An 18,960-nucleotide genomic window follows, 5' to 3' on the forward strand; every position below is an offset into this window, starting at 1 on the left:
GGTCAACATTCACAAATATGCATTTTGCATATTTTGGATGACCGGTAATTATGCACGCTAGTTTTCATATTTAAAGTGATCACAAAAGGACTGGAGCAACTGGAGCCTTTACTTTGGTATGTTGATTGCATACACACATGCTCGTGTACACAGTGTAGTACCTTACACACAAAATTATATGAATACATACAAAAACCTGTTTGTAACATCTTCAAAATGGCTTTGAAATGCTTTGGAGAGACATTCAATAGCTGGAGATAACCATTCGAAACAGCTTGAGAGGAGCTCTGCAAAGCGAGTGGGGTGAGGTTTAATCCAGAGGCTGCTGGTGGTTGATTGAGTATACAGCTCAAAGAGAGACGGCCGAGAGTACATGGAGTTTTTTTTTCTTTCTAAACCGTCTCAGCCCTCTGAGGGGTTGGTCTAAGAGTGTGTGTACATAGATGAACAAATGTTGTTTATGGGATCAAGGACCAGAGCTCCTTTTCAGTGCTAACCACCTACAGCACAGTCAGAATTACAACTCAAACCTATAGCAGTATCTTTCTGCAGGGGATATTGCTATACAGAGGTTACGTTTTAGCATCAAAACCCATTTTCAAGATAGGACCAAAGTCAAACTACACAGTCAATTGCTGTACTCTTGCTTTTCTGTGATTATTTTCTGGAATAAACCAAAGATGACTTCAACAAACAATATGTCAATTCTGCCTTAACTGCTGAAGCTGTCAAAGGGCGGCTAGCTTGGGTGCAAAGCCAGACCTTCTAGAGAAATGTATAACCAAGAAATACCATATATATATATATATATATACATATATATAATATACCTTCAATACAGTAACACAATATTTACTCCAAAATTAGTTTGAACTGTTTAAAATAGGTGGTAGACGAGTTCGCCTCCCTGTTTTACTTCTGTTGTGACATGTTGAATGTCACAAATGTGTTGAAAAGAGGGAATAATAAAAAGGCTCAGATCTTATGAACCTCTAAAACTGTATCCAGAAGGTTTTTGACTTAAAAAAAAAACAAAAATCTTAATCAATAACATTCTGAACTAGACACATCCTTTTCCTCAGAATTGATGATGAATGAAGCAGGAGGGACACATCACACTTCCTTCACATCTCTAAGCGTTTTTATACTGGACAGCAACCCGACAATTTGGCTGTCCTTTTTGCGGCTAGGTCCGCGAATTTAGACAGACCGCGGTATATTGGGGGTCTGTTTTGGTCTGCCGATATGACGCCTGGGAGGGTACACTTTTTGCCACCTCCATTGCTATGTAAATCCAAGTCGTCCATGTCCCGGCAATTGCATGTAATGGGCGGAGGTGTCGATGACGTGCACTGTTGTGCGACCCACAGCCGGGAGTTTTAAAAGCAGGAAACAGCTGATCACAGCAGTCAGTTCATCACTTCATCCGCGGACGTCAAGATGAGCAACTGGAAAGCCGCTGAGATCCGGGAGATGCTGACCATCACAGTTGAGAGAATCGTCAATAACCAGATCACTCGTCACTGTTCACGCCCAACTTCGTGCTTCACGTCACGTCACATGTTTACGCCTACCCCAGTGGCGGCTTTTTTGAAAAGGAGGAATATTACACCTCCGTTTCACATAGACAAGACGGCAGATTGCAGCCTCTACCTGGCTGCAAGTGTGCCGCATTTTCTAACTATAAGGGGCTTCTGTTGAGAGTTGCAAGTGCGAAGTCAAGGATCTGGCACTGACATAGAGTCCAGTGACAATGTTACAGTGGCTCAATACTGACTGAACGACATTCAAGTGCTGCTTTAATGGAGATGGATGGAGAGGTATTCATGTTTTAAACGTCACGCCCTCCAATATGCACAGGTACCAAACAGTGATATTAAGCAGGGTTTAGCAATTTTAACTTTCATATGATAAATCAAATTCAAGTGTACAATGCAAGTGATCTACAAAGCTGTAAGTTGTCCTTCACTACTTAGAGCTTTAACAACTAAGGAACATTTTCTTTATTAGCACAATGCACCCAAAAAATCTTGACACCTTAAGGATTCAATTGGATGAGGTGTTGCTATGGTTACAAGCGCAAGTTAGTGTGTGTGAGAGATTGAGTGAATGAGTGAGAGGGAAACAACTGCGCACAGACTATTGTTTATAGTTTGTGAATATATGCATCTATAATCACACAGCAGTGAAGATTCAGCGGAGACAAGATTCATTCTCACAATAAAATTGTCTCATTACTTTAAATCTCAGCAGTTATTATACAAATGATGCTTTTGCGCACACACACACAGCTCACATACACTCTGGAGCTTAATGTAACCATGGTGAATTATGCATACTTCTACAACTTGATACTACTTGATCTTCATACTGTTGCCAAGGGGGCAAAAAAAAAAAAAAAAAAGAGGGTGGAAACATACAGTATGTGTATAGGGCATGCTGTATGCTTTTAGATGAGAGTGGCAGAGGAAGAAAAAGGTCCATGTGTCTTGACAGGATTGTCCACCATAGGAGTGTGCTGCGTATGTGTGTGTTCTCGAGTGTATGTGGGTGCTGCTTTTACCTGAGGCAGCCTGTAGCATTGCGCAGCACCTGGGAGGTGTGAAGGTGGAGCTTGCGGTCATCATGGTGATTGGGGGAGGAGTCCCAGTTAGAGTGGGGTATGATGACGCTATTGGTCAGAACGGCCAGAGCGTCCTGGATGATTGGCATCTTCAGCGCATCACATGATGACAAGTTCCATAGCACGCCTGCACACACACACACAGAAAGAAAAATATTTTATTATATAAATGTAATCAAGATTTAAAGTATAAAACCAATCTTCTTGTGTTGTGACAAAGCGTTAATATGTAATGTAAAAAAATCTATTAAAAATGTAAAACTCACAATAGACTACTACTAAATACTTAATATTCATAAAGCATCTACTGAGGATATGCAACAATTCAGCGACTGTGTTACACTGAAGACAATTTATCAGATCACACTTGAGCCACAACTAGCGCTGTACTACTTTAATTCAGTAGTACTCCTCAAGACCTGTTTATACACTTTAATGTTTTGAAATTGGTGAAGTTAAGGTTAGATAAATACATTTAGCTGAGTAAAGCTACAAAGAAGTCTCTGTTGGGTTTCCCACAGTGCATAGCCTTTTGTTTTATTTTCTATTAATACTTCTGTTAAATCTGTGTTCTCGGAGTACAGCTAAGTGAGGACAGCACTCTTTACCAATTTGCATTTCCACCTTTTCCTTCCCTCTGTCAACTTTCCACATATCGCTAATAAAAATGTACAGTATTTTAAGATAGTTTAAAGCCAATGGCTCCATTAACGTTTCAGAGCTGTCGAATAAAATACATTTGGTTGTATTTTGTGAGGTCAGTGCAGTCAAACCTGTCCTTCTGATTGGTTAAAAACAACCCCAAACTTTTTTTTTTAACCTACTGCATAATGGTAGTGTGGGAAGAAAATGACTCCTCAATTTTATCACCTTTGAGAATGCCACCCACTCTGGAATCTGACTCTACAATCTACCTGATACTTGTGATATCCGAGGAAATTAATTAGTTTGTTAGTCCAGGCAGAGCGCCAACTGCCCAACCAGTGCATCATTTATCACACACTGTGCAGTGGAGAACACACGCATGAATACACAAATAACACTCCAAGCATATGCAGAGATCTACAGCTGATGTACGTAACAATATGCACACATACATGAGTTGGCAGAAAGACTTGATACTCTGTGCAGTATGCACAAAAGAATATTTCACCTGAAAGGGCACACACATCAATGCTACTTAACACGTAATCACATACTGTATGGGCACACACACGCAATTGCGCGCGCACACACACACACACACACACACACACACACACACACACACACACACACACACACACACACACACACACACATGTTCCTTCCTCTTGTCAGATGGAATACCAGATGCCTCTCTGCAGACCGGTGACAGCACTACCCTTGTTGGTCAGCTGTGACACACTTATGCACATGCAAACCACACACAAACAAACACACACAGAGGCTCCATCAGCGTTCTCACACTTTAAATATGTTAATTAGTCCCTGCTGCCTGCACTGGTCATCCCCACCGAGAAAGCAAAAGATAAAAAAAAAAAACAGATAGAGTAACAAACAATATGATAACAATGTGTGAAACAGAGGGTGACGAAGATGAAAGACACACAAATAGAAAACTAATGAGAGGGGAAGTGAGCTGGAGAGGCTGAGTGATGGTTTAGGGAAACAGAAACAGATTGAGACAACAGAGAAGACATGCAACACGTTTTGAATCTGAAAACAAACAAACAAAAAAAAAATGCTGTGTTGAAGGTCACCCTCTCTGATGTATTTGGTGGCAGCCTCCAGATGCTGCAGGTCCCAAATGACAGATGTCATTCATTTGCACGGTTAACACACAAATAAAATATGGGCACAACTCAAGACACTGTGCTCTGCAGGCAATGGACTGTGTTCATAGAGGCTGTCAGGCGGCTAAAAGATGTCCCGTTCACTCCACAATACAACATGCACAATTCAATTTTTGCTCAGGTCTTGTTAGATGTGAGTGTAAATTAAACAGTGGAAACGGTGGAAAATACATGCACACTAGTGATTGTGGATACTGTCATCTTCACTGTCATCTGAAAACGTTTGAGCAAGACACCAAGTTTGTCAAAGCTCCAGGAAGGATGCTAAACTCTGACCTCTGCCTGTGGAAAGGGGCCAACAAAATAAAGATGCTTTTAACAAAAACATAAAAATACACTTAATATAATTCTACAGAAGTTGCTCAACTTGTTTTAGGTATCAATGAGAACCGCAAGAAAGGGGATTCTACTAAAAAAAATTAGATAGAATGAGATGGGAAAAGGGCAAGGATAGGCTATGTCACTAATGACGGATACATATTAAACCTCACTTCAATGAAACACTGCACACAAACTGCTCTGAAGGCACTGGGTGTTGACTAACAGCCAGCTTTGTGTCGCCAACAGCAACACTAGTCCTGATGCCTTACAGCGTGCTGCACTAGTGTCAGTCATATTGACAATCTGCAAGTGACAGACAAAAGAATGGGAAGGAAATCAGGCCAAGAAAAAGACATGGAAGGAGAAAACAATGAAGAGGGAATGACATTAAAGAATAGCAGACGTTACAAAGAGAAAAACAAAATGGTTACAACAATGATGGGAAATCATCGGAAATCAAATTCATCTACTGACAACAGAAAAAAACAGCAATGTTAAGGAGCAGAAGGTTAACCCCCAATTAAAGTTGTTATTCTCAAATACAATTTAAGTAGCTCTTATGTGGAAAGTAAACATGTAAAAAAACAAGTCAAAGCAAGTATAATACAAGTGCAAGTAAAGACAAAGAGCAAAAAAATGTGAGAAAAGTTGAAAAGAAAAAATGTGGTGAGATAGAGAGTGAACAAGGACAACAATGTGTATGTGTGTGTGGATGAGAGAGAACGCTTGAGAGGACAAGAAGAGGAGGGTGATAATAAGGCGATGACCTTGTATGTTGTTTGGCAGCAATCAAGTGCTCACACTCTGGCTGTATGTGTGAGTGTGTGTGTGTGTGTGTGTGTGTGTGTGTGTGTGCGTGGGAGCGTAGCAACATTTGCCTTCACTTTCGCTAATCAGCCTCTTGTTTCACATCTAGAGTCTCTCTCTCTTTCCTCTCAATACTTCTCCTCTCATGGGCTCTTTTCAAACCAAGGTAAAAGCTGAAACATCCACACACACACACGCACCCACACACACGCACACAGACACTCGGTGGCACTCTCAGCAAGGATGAAGACATGTATTGGGAAAAACACTTCACTTATAAAGCTCAGTGCTTTCAAACATCTCCGACTGTCTCTCTCTGTTTCTCTCTTTGTCTGTCTATTTCTCAAGTGGCGAGTGTTTTCAGTGTGTGATTGCAATCACGTTACAACAGCGTTGTCTCCGATGAGCCCACGAGGACCTGTCGGCTGGCTTACAAAAAATGGCATCCTGGCTGCCTTTATTTGGCTTCTCAGGCCAATAAACCTACATACACACAAATAAAAACACATGCACACACAAAACACACTAAGGGTGTGAGAGGATGGGGTTATGATGTTAATTTTTTGCAGACAGAGACAAAGATTGAGCAGAAGGAGGGAGAAACACAAAGCAATAGACTACTCAGTGTTTTCTGGATCAAGGACATTGTGTCTGCCAATGTCTAACATGGGCCAAATTCAAGGTTGACACACACACATGCACACACGTGCGCGCGCACACACACACACACACACACACCTGCCTGCTCTAGAAACATAGATCTGTAACGCTTCGCTAAGCCCAGTGTCCTTATGGGTATAACGTCAGGTGACCAACAGACAATGACATCATCCTGGAACCTTTGTGTGTGTGCCTGTGTGAGTATGTGTGTGACTTTTCTTCATTTCTCTCTCCCTGTCTTTATCTCGTTCGCTCCCTCCTCCGACTCGTTCCCCTAAGACGCTTGACGGACAGTTTCCTAGGAGCCGGGTGGTTTGGGGAAATGGGGAGATGATTGCATGAATTCATGAATAAATGAGAGTATGACTTGTAAGGGGAGAGTGAGGCCTGTTAGGCCTCAAGTGGCAATGTTTTATTAAACAGCCTTCATCTGTGCGACTCAATGTGAATTAGTTAGCCGCGGGGTCAGAACCTGGTGATGAGTAAAGCAAAAGATGACAAATTACATAGCTAATGTGTCTACAGAAACTGCGAATGAATAATCAAAAAAGAAACATTGATATTGGATAATGTCAAAGGTGGCAGCAGGTTAACAATTGCTGACATGACCCCCAGGTCATACAACTTCTCATCCTGCAGTAGGTTTGTGGAAAACATTTGTCAGCTCTTGATAAAGTCCTGTATTGTGGATACATTGTCAGTGCCTGTGCCTCCCACAGTGAAGTGAAGATGCAACAGAAATTTCTGCAGGACACTAACAATTTTATGGCAACGTAGCAGCAGCAAAAAATCACCCTGGTGAAGGCATCCTGTTTTCCCACAGGAATCATCATAATGACTTCGATGGAGCTCTGTCCACAAGCATTTTTGAAAGAAGGTTACGAGCTTTGACTTAAATTAAAGTGGCTTTGGCGAGTACTATAACAGTAGTGGGGACATGGAGATTTGGACATCTACACGAAGCAGCCATTCATGCCTTGAAGGAACCATGGTGAAGACTTTTACAGTGAAGGACGGCAGCAGTATATTTTTACTGTGTTGGTTTGTTGCTTACATCATCAGCTTTCAGAAGCAAAAAAAGTGCTGCTCTATTCGGTATACACACGTGCTTCTTTTTTGTGATGCATTTACGAGTTAAGTCTCTTTTTGCATATGGTGAACAGAATCAATGCATGGAATAGCAAATAAAGCAACATTATGTTTTATCTATTTTAACCATTAATTAACAGCTTCAAAATCATTTTGCTGGTACACTGATTTGTAATAGGGAGAATGGAGCCTCTGCAATTCCCACTTTACACTCTGAATGCCTGAACTTGAATTGTGTAACTTGAGCAAGTATGATCTCCCATGGGAAGTGCTTAAGGCATCAAATCCATTTTAGGACATTAACAAAATGTGTACTTGTCTTAAGTTTTCAAGAATTAAAGACAACTATAACTTAAGTGTTACCTTTGCCCAAATTCCCACATTTTGAACACGTGATTTTCCTCTGCAGTGATTTCTGAACTCATCAACCATTTCAGCAGGAAGCAGCAGCTGCAGCAGGGTCACGCCATGGTCCACTGCCTCAAGGTGCGCCCACCAGAAAGAACAGCATCTCCTACTGACACCCAAAGCCTCTGCATCGACCAGACTTTTACTGACAGGCCCGGAAGCCATGACTTTGTCCTATCTACCTCGCGCTGAGACCCAGGAAGCCAATAAAAGCTTGTCTAAATTTAAACTTCAGAACCGACAGGGAGATAAGGTAAATTGTTGAGGGAAGGTTTTTGCAGTCACCAAAAAAAGACGTATGGCTTGTCTCTTTTCCCCAGACCTAAACAGACTCTTTAATCACAGAGAATAGGGACGTGCTTAGACAAAGCTGACAAGGCAGAGGCAATAATGAGGAGGCTGATTGGTTATGACTTCAGCACAGCCACTATTTTGAGTCCAGCAGTTGAGGATTGTGTCTATTGATGTAATTTAAGTATGCACCACTGCCCCTGATGAACCTCTGGTGGTCACCAAGTGCCATTTGCTTGCTTTCAAATCATTTAGCTACCAATTAGTAATGAAGGTCAAGCTTTGGGAGGATTGTAATTTGGCACAGCAAAAGATCCAATGCCTTCTCTCTACATATCAGGGCAGAGGAGCTAGCAAGGGTTTGTTTTTTATGATACTAATTAACAGTTTAGTTATGGTATTTACAGCACTGTCCTCAGGAAGGACGAGGGAGGACCTTCGACAGAGGCCAAATTTTCTTTCCTTCAGTTTTCCAGCCAGTACAATAATTTCAACCATCTTTCAAATACATGGAAGTTATTCCTCCTCCTTCTGTACTAAGATTTTTTCACAGCCAAGTGTTTATAAAATCATGGCCACAATAATTAATAGCTATTATTGGACAACAGCCATCAACATCAGCTAGCTGTAATCAGCTGTATTTAGAGTTTCTAAGTTTATATATTCAGTATAGTAACTGGTTGTCCATGCCATTGCAATGAAAATAATCTGAGCACACAAACATTGTATGACTGCACAAATTCTTAGCAAAATGGACACATTTGATTAAAATTCTGTTGCAGCAACAAAGAAAAGGAATTGAAAACATTGTTATCTTTAATTGTAACAAAAAAACACTTAAAGCACAGGCCTAATTGAATTACCGACTAATTACACAACAGTTTCAAGTGGTGAATTACAGCTCCAGCAGGGGGTTCCACGGGGCAAATGAGGATAGACTTCAAAATATGGCTGTGGTGGCATGAAAGCAGTTGAAATGTGGAGTCCTATGCTCAGTACCAGAGCAAACAGACAACAGGGTAGAGTCATTCATGACACTGATTCACTGAGCCAGCAGCAGTGAGAGCCAGACAGAGAAGGACTAAGACAGGAAGGTTCAGGGAAAGGGAAGATAGAATTACACATTGCGTGTGTGTGTTTTTGCAAGATGCCTATTTCTAAAAGTCAGAGCTCAGATGTGACACAGTATGACTTGCGGTGCATTTAATTCATTTCTTAATCTGCTTACGGACCCCACATGAATACAAACTCCAAGCTGTGTTGTTATTCTAAGTCTCTGCAGCACTGTAGTTATGTTCTTGGATGTGCCAGAATGTCCCTATAGGCAAAGTCTGGTGACTGTCATCACTGTGAGTAAATGTGCTTTCTGTGAATTCTGATTGATGCATCTTCTTGCCTATTTTTAATAAAATCTAAATGTTTTCCACAGGGCAGCAGGAGTTTGTACATAGAATAGGATGGGAATGATTAGGTAGAAGGTCCAGTGTTGGATTTTAGTAATACCCCCCCTTCTTATTGCTTTCTCTTCCTATATTCTTCTTTCTTCCCCCATTTAGTCCTCCTTCCTACTTATCATTGTTCTCTCATTTATAGTTCATTCTGTCTTTTCCTCCTCACTGCCTTTCTTCCAACTGTATTTCAACATCTTCAATGTCAATAGCTGCTCTGAGTGAAATAAGTAACAGCTTCCTTCCTTCCATTTTAACACAGCTTCCTTCTACACCAACCTGTACTGTACTTCTCTAATTGTCCTTCCCTTTCAAGATGTATTTCCTGCCTCCATCCAACCTGTGACAGCGGTGTCGTGAAGGGGTCCGGAAAATATAACACTTCCTTCCCTCCTTCCTTCTTGGGCTGTTATCAGTATGCGAGGGCTCTGTGAAGGGAGACACAAAACTCCTCACTGGCTTCCTGGCTGTCATTGTTGTGTGTTTCCCCCAGAGAGCAAGTGACCTATGGGGATGCATCTCGGGATGGATGTCTGAGCGTGTACGTGCATGCATGCGCTTGAAGATGAGCTTCGTTCCCAGCAATGGAACAATGGGGTCAGGGGTCAAATTGAACATGAGGGGGGCAGACCGACTTTATCTTAATATTCGGTGCATGCATGTGTTTCTGGGTGTCTGTTTGAGTCTGTGTGTCTGTAGGAGTGAATGAGTGTGATTGCACATTATCTTTGGGAATGTCCAATCCTCTTGTTTGAGCGTGAACAAGTCTTTCTTATCTCATGGCTAACCTGGTGGTACACCAAAGTGGGCTTTTGTCTGACAAAGAGCGAGAAAAACTAGTGATACAAGTACAGATACACACTAAAGCACATAGAAGGCCAGCATGCATATTGATAAAGTAGAGAGGGAAAAGTATGAAGAGGAGAGGGGGTGATGGTAGAATGGTAGAAGAAACGTTAAGAAGAGAAGCGAGGGCCTGCTCTCTTGTGTTTCTGACATGTAATGCCAGGGAGAACTGTTAATTACAATCTGCTACGCTGCTAGCATTCAGATCCCTGCCTAACACAGGTCACAGCTCATCCAATTTATATCTGGTAGATTTTAGCCAACTTTTATTTTGGCCTAAAGAGAAAAAAAAGTTTTTAAAAAATGAGGCAATTGCTGCAATAGATCAAGAACAGTAATGAAGTAAAAAAAAAATCAACGATAGGGTCAATGGTTGAGTTAAATTGAAAAACAGTGACCGGCTCACTTGTAATGGAGGTCTATGTTATTGGTTGGCAGTCTAACAAGCAATCTGCAGCACTCTGATGATAACATTAAAAATCGATAAACCAGTGTGTTTTGACTCAGGAGAGTCTTCATCAGGGCAAATAATTATGTTGCAAAGAAAACAAGTGCTCTGTATAACACTCATCTGTACTTCATCACAATACAAGTGCTAGAATACAATATCTCAGAGTAGTATAAGGAAGTAAGGAACAGTTTCCCACTGGTTAATTTAACTTGTGACAACACCACACCATAATTCTCTATATCTGTTACTGCTAATGCAAACCGAACACTGAAACATGAGTTGACTTTGCCAACCTCTCAGTGAAGTAACACACTCTCTTTCCCTCAGTGACATTAAGATACTGTTTAGTTTTGGAAATATTCCCAAATTGGCACTTCTGACAACAAATCTTCCTTCATCATCTTGTCAGCCAACTCCCCTCACTCTTGACATGTGAAAAGTGAAATCTGACTGCTGCTACTCTGCCGCTGCTGTACAGACACTTTCGGTTTATAATTCTAGCCTCTCTCTTCTGATTAAGTATTGATTAAAAAAGCAAAACAAAAATGGTGACGGTGGGCTAATAATGGTGTAACACCAGTAGCACAGACTATGGTGGCAATCCCAATAAGTATCACAGATTTTTTACTTTTATAGGGCATCCTATGACACATATGCCCAAACACAATTCACTCACACACACACATATACAGACACAAAGAGACACACACAGCAGTTCATCATTATTACCTGTCCTGAGGCTGTAGAACCAGTGTCATGCTGGAAAATAACTGTGGCTGCACATTTAGATTACATACATGCTTGAGGTGGTGTATGTGCATGAGTGTGAGCATCTGCGTGTCTGTGTCTTAAGCGGGGAGGGACGCAGTGCATGTGTTGGTGTTTGCTGCAGCCCTAAAAAGCCTCTAGAAGAATATTAAATTCTTGTGGGAGGCATATTGCAAACTATTTCAAGAGAAATGAAGATCAAATTATATCAGCTCATATAACGTCTGTGAGCTAAGGTGGGTGTTAAAATTTAATCTATAGATCTTTTGCCTACACAGATATTTGTGTGCATCTCCACATTATGTACTGTACATCTGAGTGTGTATGTATGTGCATTTCTAAGTTGTGTGTGTGGCTGCTGTATTCATGCGTCTCCAATTCACTGGCTAACTTTTACTGCTCATGCCTTCAAGGTGAAAACAGGATTGACCAGTGATTACAAAACACCACACTTGCTGGACTTGACTTGAATGTTAGGCGGACACCTTTTGTGATTGTATGCATGCACCCACGCAGAAAATACAGAAATAAAGTTAAGCTGCATTACAAGTTAACCACTTGAAAAAAGAAAGTTGAGAGGACACGAAGCGAAACACTTCTTAAGAGACATGATGTTTAAAAAAAAAAAAAAACTGTTGGCTGCCTCGCTGCCTCTTCTGCATTCTTATTCTTCTATTGGCACGTTGAGGAGAACGGCGCTGATTGAATATTAAATATTAAAGACATGCGAAGGAGCTCAAGATGTGCAGCCTTGGTTTCTGCAGAGTGAATAGTAACTTTGTCTGAAGAATATCTTTTCACTGAAAGTTAAATGTATAAATTTTCTATGAAGTCAAATATCTAAGCTAAAACTACAAGGACTGTCAAGGCCAGTTTAGACTAGAATACACTGCGGCTGTGCATGTGTGCATGCCTCCTGTACTGTACAAGTGTCACAAGAGTAATCAATAGAACAGAAACCTACTAAATTTACTAAATCAGGAAAACAGACAAACAATCAGATAAACTAAATAAGAATCAACAAATAAATATAAAAGCTTTCTTGCTTTGTTCGAAACAAGTTTGTATTGTATCGGTTGGTTTTGCAGGGGTACATCAAATTACCCAGACTTAGTGTAGGTGTGATCCTCACATCTCCACATATCAAATTCTATCCACAGACATACAAACATACTCTATTATAACCTCTCCTGAGGCCATAGAAGCAGAGTCAAACAAGAAAAAAACTGCAGCTACATGGAGGTGAGGTGTGGGTTTGTCTTAGATCGTGTACCTGTGACCAGCTCTCTGATTTCCACATCTCCAGTCTTCCTAAGCAGCCGGACCAAGGCAGGAATACCCCCGCAGTTCTTCAGAGCCACTTTGTTCTCATCGTTGGCCTTGCCGTACACCAGGTTCCTCAGGGCCCCGCAGGCGCTGCGGTGAACCTCGCTCATCCTGTGGTCCAGCAGATCGACCAGTAGCTGGATGCCTCCCTGTCTACGAATCTGAGGATCAAAGAAAGAGAATGAAATGAAAAATGCATTTGTGCTTCTACTTTAAGTTCTCTATTATACTACTACGCTTCAATTAAAATGAACATCCACCTCAAGAAAATGTTGGTGAGCCCCTTAGTTTATTTGTCTATGCAGGTAGTGACTTTGCTTGTATAGTGTTTGTGTTTGTGTGTGCGTGTGTGTGTGTGTGTGTGTGTGTATCAGTCCTGCCTATCAGATTAGTTACCTGATGTGTACTAATTAAACATACTATAACACAGCTAATGACAGAACTTTCACAAAATGACATATAAATGCACTGATGATCGAAGCAAAAGAGCTTTGCTTGTCTGTTTGCTCTACTATCACCCTGCTTCTAAACATTTCCCATTATTACACGTCTGTTTCTCACTGCATTTTTAATACACACTTGGTCTGTTCCTGTATGTATGTATGTCTCTCTGTTGTTGTGTATCGATCCTCCCTGTGTTTGTCTTTTTTCGGTTGTCTGTTTTACATTTCCATACACGAACATGCAAATTAACACGGAATAATCCATTACTACTGACAGTTTTTGGATTCTGGAATCTGAAAAGGAAAAGAGGTGGGAGGCACAGCTGCTTCTCAAAATAGACAACTAGTTCAATTGCTTTACATAACATCATTGGACTTTTTTTCATATGCACCATGAATAATGTTGCCTGTGTGTGTGATTTACTTATGATGGAAACGGATAGTATAAAATCTAAACTTAAAACTATGTGAAATTATATCAGAAAGCAGATGCGCATTTGTGGTCCCTACACTACAAACATCTTATAAGATGAAGATTTCAGCATGCAGGTAACTTTTTATGTATCATTTCTAAATGATTTAGTATTCATAGTTATAAATAAGGATCAAGAACAATTCAATTTAAACATGTATGAACTTAAATATACTGAACATCGAAATAATATAAATATAAACACACACAAATTGTGAGTTAAAAATAATGCTTGAGATTTGACACATTGCCCATAACTCATATATTTCAACAAAACACAACTTTTACACCTCTTGTAGCACCATTTCATCTTCTATTAAACTCCAGACCATTACCTTCCACTACGATAAGTTGACATATAATCCAGGATAATGATACACTAGTTTTGTAACAGGTTTTGTAAAAGGTTTCCCTTAGTATAGAAAGGAAACTAAGAAGTCTGTTTATAGACTTTTGAAAGGTCATCAACACCTCAGATTTTGTAATTAAAAAATAAATGAATGAAGCGAAACAAAACAGCCATTCCATATGATTAACAGGCTATACATTTTTTATTTAAAAAAAAAATTATTTTACTGTTTTTTCAACATAGGTAGAAAAGCGGAAACAAAACCTTAATAAAACACCAGATAAAGTCTCCTGGCTCATACGCCAGCTCCTCTCCTTTTAGTGTATTTGTATCACTGTCTTTTCTATGTAAATACACACAAAGACATACAAAGAGATAAACAAACCCAATCAGTGTAGATTTATGACTATATCCTGATTCTGTGAGAAGACAAAGTAGTCAGGATTGTTAACGCTGTCGGGACAGCAATGAGGGCAGTCTGGCGTTACACATTATGCCTTCCCCCTATGGTGTTACGCAAAATGCTTTCCCCCCATGGCGCAACACATTGCCTTCTCCCCACGCTGGTGATGTTTAAACCCTCCCACACTGCATCTTCACTGCAGGGATCTTCATCAGCCTTAGGGGGCCAAAGAGCTTAAAGCAACCCGTGTTTAGTCCATTCGACAGGGGTGTAGTACTAATCACCAGAAACAGGCTGCTGTGATCACCAGGAGACTAGTTGCAATATGGATAAAGCAACTAGTGTGTGTGTGTGTGTGTGTGTGTGTGTGTGTGTGTGTGAGAAAGAGAGAGAGACAGCGTTCCTGTCTTTCACGCTTCCACTTGTATTTAATCTCTGAAGTACTGCAACAGGCAAAGTTACTCAGCCAGATAACTGAAAAAAATAAATAAAAATCTTTCACGGTTAACTGTGTAATCAGGCTTCTTGAAACCCTCTTTTATTTTTCTGCATTTTATCCCCCAAACCTGGGACATTAAGTACTGGCACTAATTCTTACTGTCTGTTTCATCGCGAGGCACCAGATGGGTGGAGTTTACCATACAGACAAGATGACAGGAACAGTAAAGTGCAGCAAATAGACTTCCAAGCCTTTTCCTGTGATTATGTCTGGCACTCACTGTTTAGTCTCCAGTGGAAATCTCACACATCTGGCTAAGAAAAGAACCATAAGTGTCTACAAGTACAGTTTTAGTCATATTTCTTCATAGTGAAAACATAAAAATGATAAATGTGGGTGGGGGCGTGGGGAGATGAGGGTGAAAGGAGTGAAAGGAGGAGAAGAAAGCACAAGAAAGTGATGGAGGGCAGAGAGAGGATGGAGGTGTTTGATGACACAGCAGGAGTTTATCGAGCAAAATGACTTTGCTTATCTATTCAATTAAAGCGGATTAAGGGGTGCATTGAATGGTAAACTAACCTTGCTCCATTGGCCACACAATTTCCTTAACCTGATTTGCTGTCCCTCCTATGCCTCTGGTCCTCACCTCTGCTCCTCTCCTCCTGCCTCTGCTCCCCTTTCCCACTCCCGTACTGATCTCTGCTCCTCTCCCATCTCCTCTTTATGCTTGTGTCACAGTTAATCTGTTATTCCATAAAAGCCGTAGAGCTATTACTCCATATTGCCTCTGAGCTACCTACAAGGCTTGCCAATACCTCTGCACTGCCTCTTTTCCTCTATTCCATGTAAAGAAGATTAGAAGCGCAGATTGATTTGTCTTTGTCTCCCGCTGTTCCGCGGCGGCCACGGCTATTGGTAACCCATAGCGACAGCATTGCCGTGGTAACAGTTAGCAGTGGTGACAGCTGCGATTGTGGGAATCGGAGGTGCTGCTGGCGTTAAAGCTGTGGGATACACTGGTGACACATACCTGGGACGGTGGCATGTGAAGCCTAACAAGTGTGCTTGAGTCACTTGCCACATATGGAACGTCGACACTCATCAGCAGCACACTGGAGACGGTTTACTGCTTGCATGTGAGTGAAGAGACAGAGTCAAGATGTGTCACAGCTTCCAACCTTCAATGCATGTGCACACTCTGGCAGGCATACACACATACAAGGGCTTTGGTTTTTTTTACCTGACACTTAGCCTAGGGCTAACTGCATTTCAGAGCCTTTCAACCTTCGGCTAATTGAGTTCTTGGCCCTAGGCTAAAAGTCCCCTCTGGAGCATTCTGAACTGGGCCAAAAGTGGCATTAACTTATGGGTGCCTAATATAGTTGAGGCAGGGGAACAGCTAATTTTGCAGCAGTATCAACAGCAAGATTTACAACTTTGAAAATCCACCTTATTAAATGGACTAGAGGCTCTATCCAGCTGTTTGAAGACAACTCAACAGAGAAAACACAAACCACCACTGTTTACAGGAGGAGACTGAGAGCGTACTTAATAATCCCAATTTGTGAGTGTGTATGTGTTGTTTAGTGGCTGGTCCCCTGTAGTTTGAGACCAACACATTGTTCACATCGGCTGCATTAACTTTTTTTCTGCTTCTGGAGGGGAGCATATCAGACAATGCTTGAGAACCAATGTACTAACATACCATTTCAAAGGCTATCGCTACACTAATATAAAAAAAAACAAAGAAAAAATATCAGTGACGGAAGAGGTTGTTCTCCTCCTGAAATGTGCCTGTTTATGTCAAAAAATAAAAAAAGCAGTTCAAGTATTTTGAGTTAAATAAATCATTGATGAAATACTCAGCATATTTATGCCAGCAGTGAAAAAGTAACTGCTTCAACACTCACACAAATCTTATACAGTGATTAGAGTGGAAAATTGTAAATACAGTTTGCATTGTGTATTTTATGGATTATTCGCTGTGTTTTTCTCTTATTTCATGCTGATGTCTGTTGAACAGATGATCACAGCTTGTTGTTGTTATGGTTCACGGTCTAGAAATGTAAAACCAGATTATTTACAATTTGACTTAACCACAGTGGTTGACTCCAACAACAAACAGCAAAACTGTGAGAAACAGCGGGGGAAAGAAAGTGTTGTCTGCTAAGTATGTAACTTCCTGCCAAGAGAACACCAGTAGATAGACAGACATTTGTACCATATCCCTCTGAGCGTCCATTTTATCCCACATCCTTTCATTATTTGAATATTAATATTGTTATTATAATTCATAATGTCTTGCATATATATTTTTTTTTAACTTACTTCCATGTTTGTCATGACTGGGGTAATTGTCGTTGTGCTTTGGCAACACATGTAAAATGTTATGCCAACAAAGCCTACTCAGTTGAATTGAAACTAGAGTATACTGTAATTCTAACTGTCCTGAATCTAATCCAGTCTCCAGTACCCAGAGGATCCCTGTATTTATGATATGCGTTTTAATCAAGCAAGTCTGCTGTAAAAAAAAGGAAAAAAAAGAAAACGTAAAGTGTCATAAAAAAGGTGGGAGGAGGAGAAATCAAGGTAATCAATATCAAAATAAAGTGGGAGAGATGTGAGCTAAACAAAATGGATATGTGTAAGAGAGGACGAGGGGGAGAGAGGGAGAGGGGGAGGGATGACACAGAGTCAGGGGGCACGTTCCTCTCCCTTCAACCGGTCTGTTGGATAAATGGATATCGACAAGGCTGCTACCCAAAATGAATTACTGATGTGACTGAACTTTAGTCTGACACAGTGTGTATTGGTGTGCCTAAAGGGGATGCATGAGCTGACATGTCAGTGGGCTCGTACTGTGTGTGTGTGTGTGTGTGTGTGTGTGTGTGTGTGTGTGTGTGTGTGTGTGTGTGTGCGTGTGCAAAGTACGGGTAACTGTTTGCACGTGTTTATGTGTGTGTTTGTGGGTATGGTATGTGAGTATATGTCTAGAGCAGCAATAAATGATGCTGAAGATGAATTTGCCAAGCTGCCTCTGTGGTCAACTGTAATCTGAGCTGAGGCCAGACCTCCATCTGCCCTGGCGCACAAACACACACACACACACACACACACACACACACACACACTACATTTTCTTACAATTTATTCCTGGTCTTCAACAGGGGGTCTGCCAGCCCTTGGACCCCCCAGACTTACTGCTGTGCGGCCACCACATTACTGTTTGATTTCTTAAAATTGGAATTTTAATCTAAAATACTATTTGCAAAGATTAAAAAAAAAAACAATTTACACAACACTGATTAAAGTCTACCCATGATTCCTCATGCAATCATGTGAGCAAGCTAACCTAACTGTATGCTAAATCACTGTGCGTCACCTATCCATACTAGTCAGCTAACTAAGTACACATTGAAACACATTGGCCAGTTTTCTGTGTTATTATCCAAAGTGTACAGACATTATTTTGAGCCACAGTGGATTCTATTGTAACTTATCAAGCAAGAGACCTTGACATTCCCTCCACCTATGAAAGCACTGAAGAAATTGCAGAGGGTGAGGCTAACTCACCTGACCTTAGTCATACTGCAAGAGCTGCTGCTTGGTTATACATGACACAATACGCTACCCTACATGTAAGCCCATTTTAGTATGCAACGGAATTTATACAATACATATAGTTGGAGGTCCCTGCTCTGTCTCTCTATCAGCTAAGGGGTCCTTGGACAGAAAAACATCGAAGACCCTTGCCATAGACTTAATCTATATCAGTACATTATGGGAACTTGGGTTTTGTCCCCAAAAGGAAGGTAAGTCCGCACAATGTGAGTAACATATAACACCATGTACACACATTTTCATGCTGTCTCTCTGTTTCTGTTCATCTGATTGTTCACTGCCATATGTAAAGACACAAGACATAAATGCATGTGTGCACATGGCCTTAAATTTAGATATTCTCACACACAGCCACACCCC

At 40.9% G+C, this 18,960-nt stretch overlaps 1 protein-coding gene across 3 annotated transcripts in view; it reads right to left on the bottom strand.

The window, feature by feature from the left end:
* Positions 1–18,960, bottom strand: part of ctnnd2a (catenin (cadherin-associated protein), delta 2a) — a 256,428-nt gene that overhangs the window by 58,447 nt on the left and 179,021 nt on the right. For all 3 annotated transcript variants that reach the window (XM_084340351.1, XM_084340349.1, XM_084340350.1), the window contains exons 14-15: positions 12,821–13,034; positions 2,564–2,750 (exon numbers count right to left, since the gene is read on the bottom strand). In XM_084340351.1, coding sequence (XP_084196477.1) covers positions 2,564–2,750; positions 12,821–13,034 — 401 coding nt within the window. The remainder of the gene's footprint in view (positions 1–2,563; positions 2,751–12,820; positions 13,035–18,960) is intronic.

This window comes from Pagrus pagrus, assembly GCF_965226575.1.
Source record: "Pagrus pagrus genome assembly, chromosome: 20".
NCBI classification, from domain to species: Eukaryota; Metazoa; Chordata; class Actinopteri; order Spariformes; family Sparidae; genus Pagrus; species Pagrus pagrus.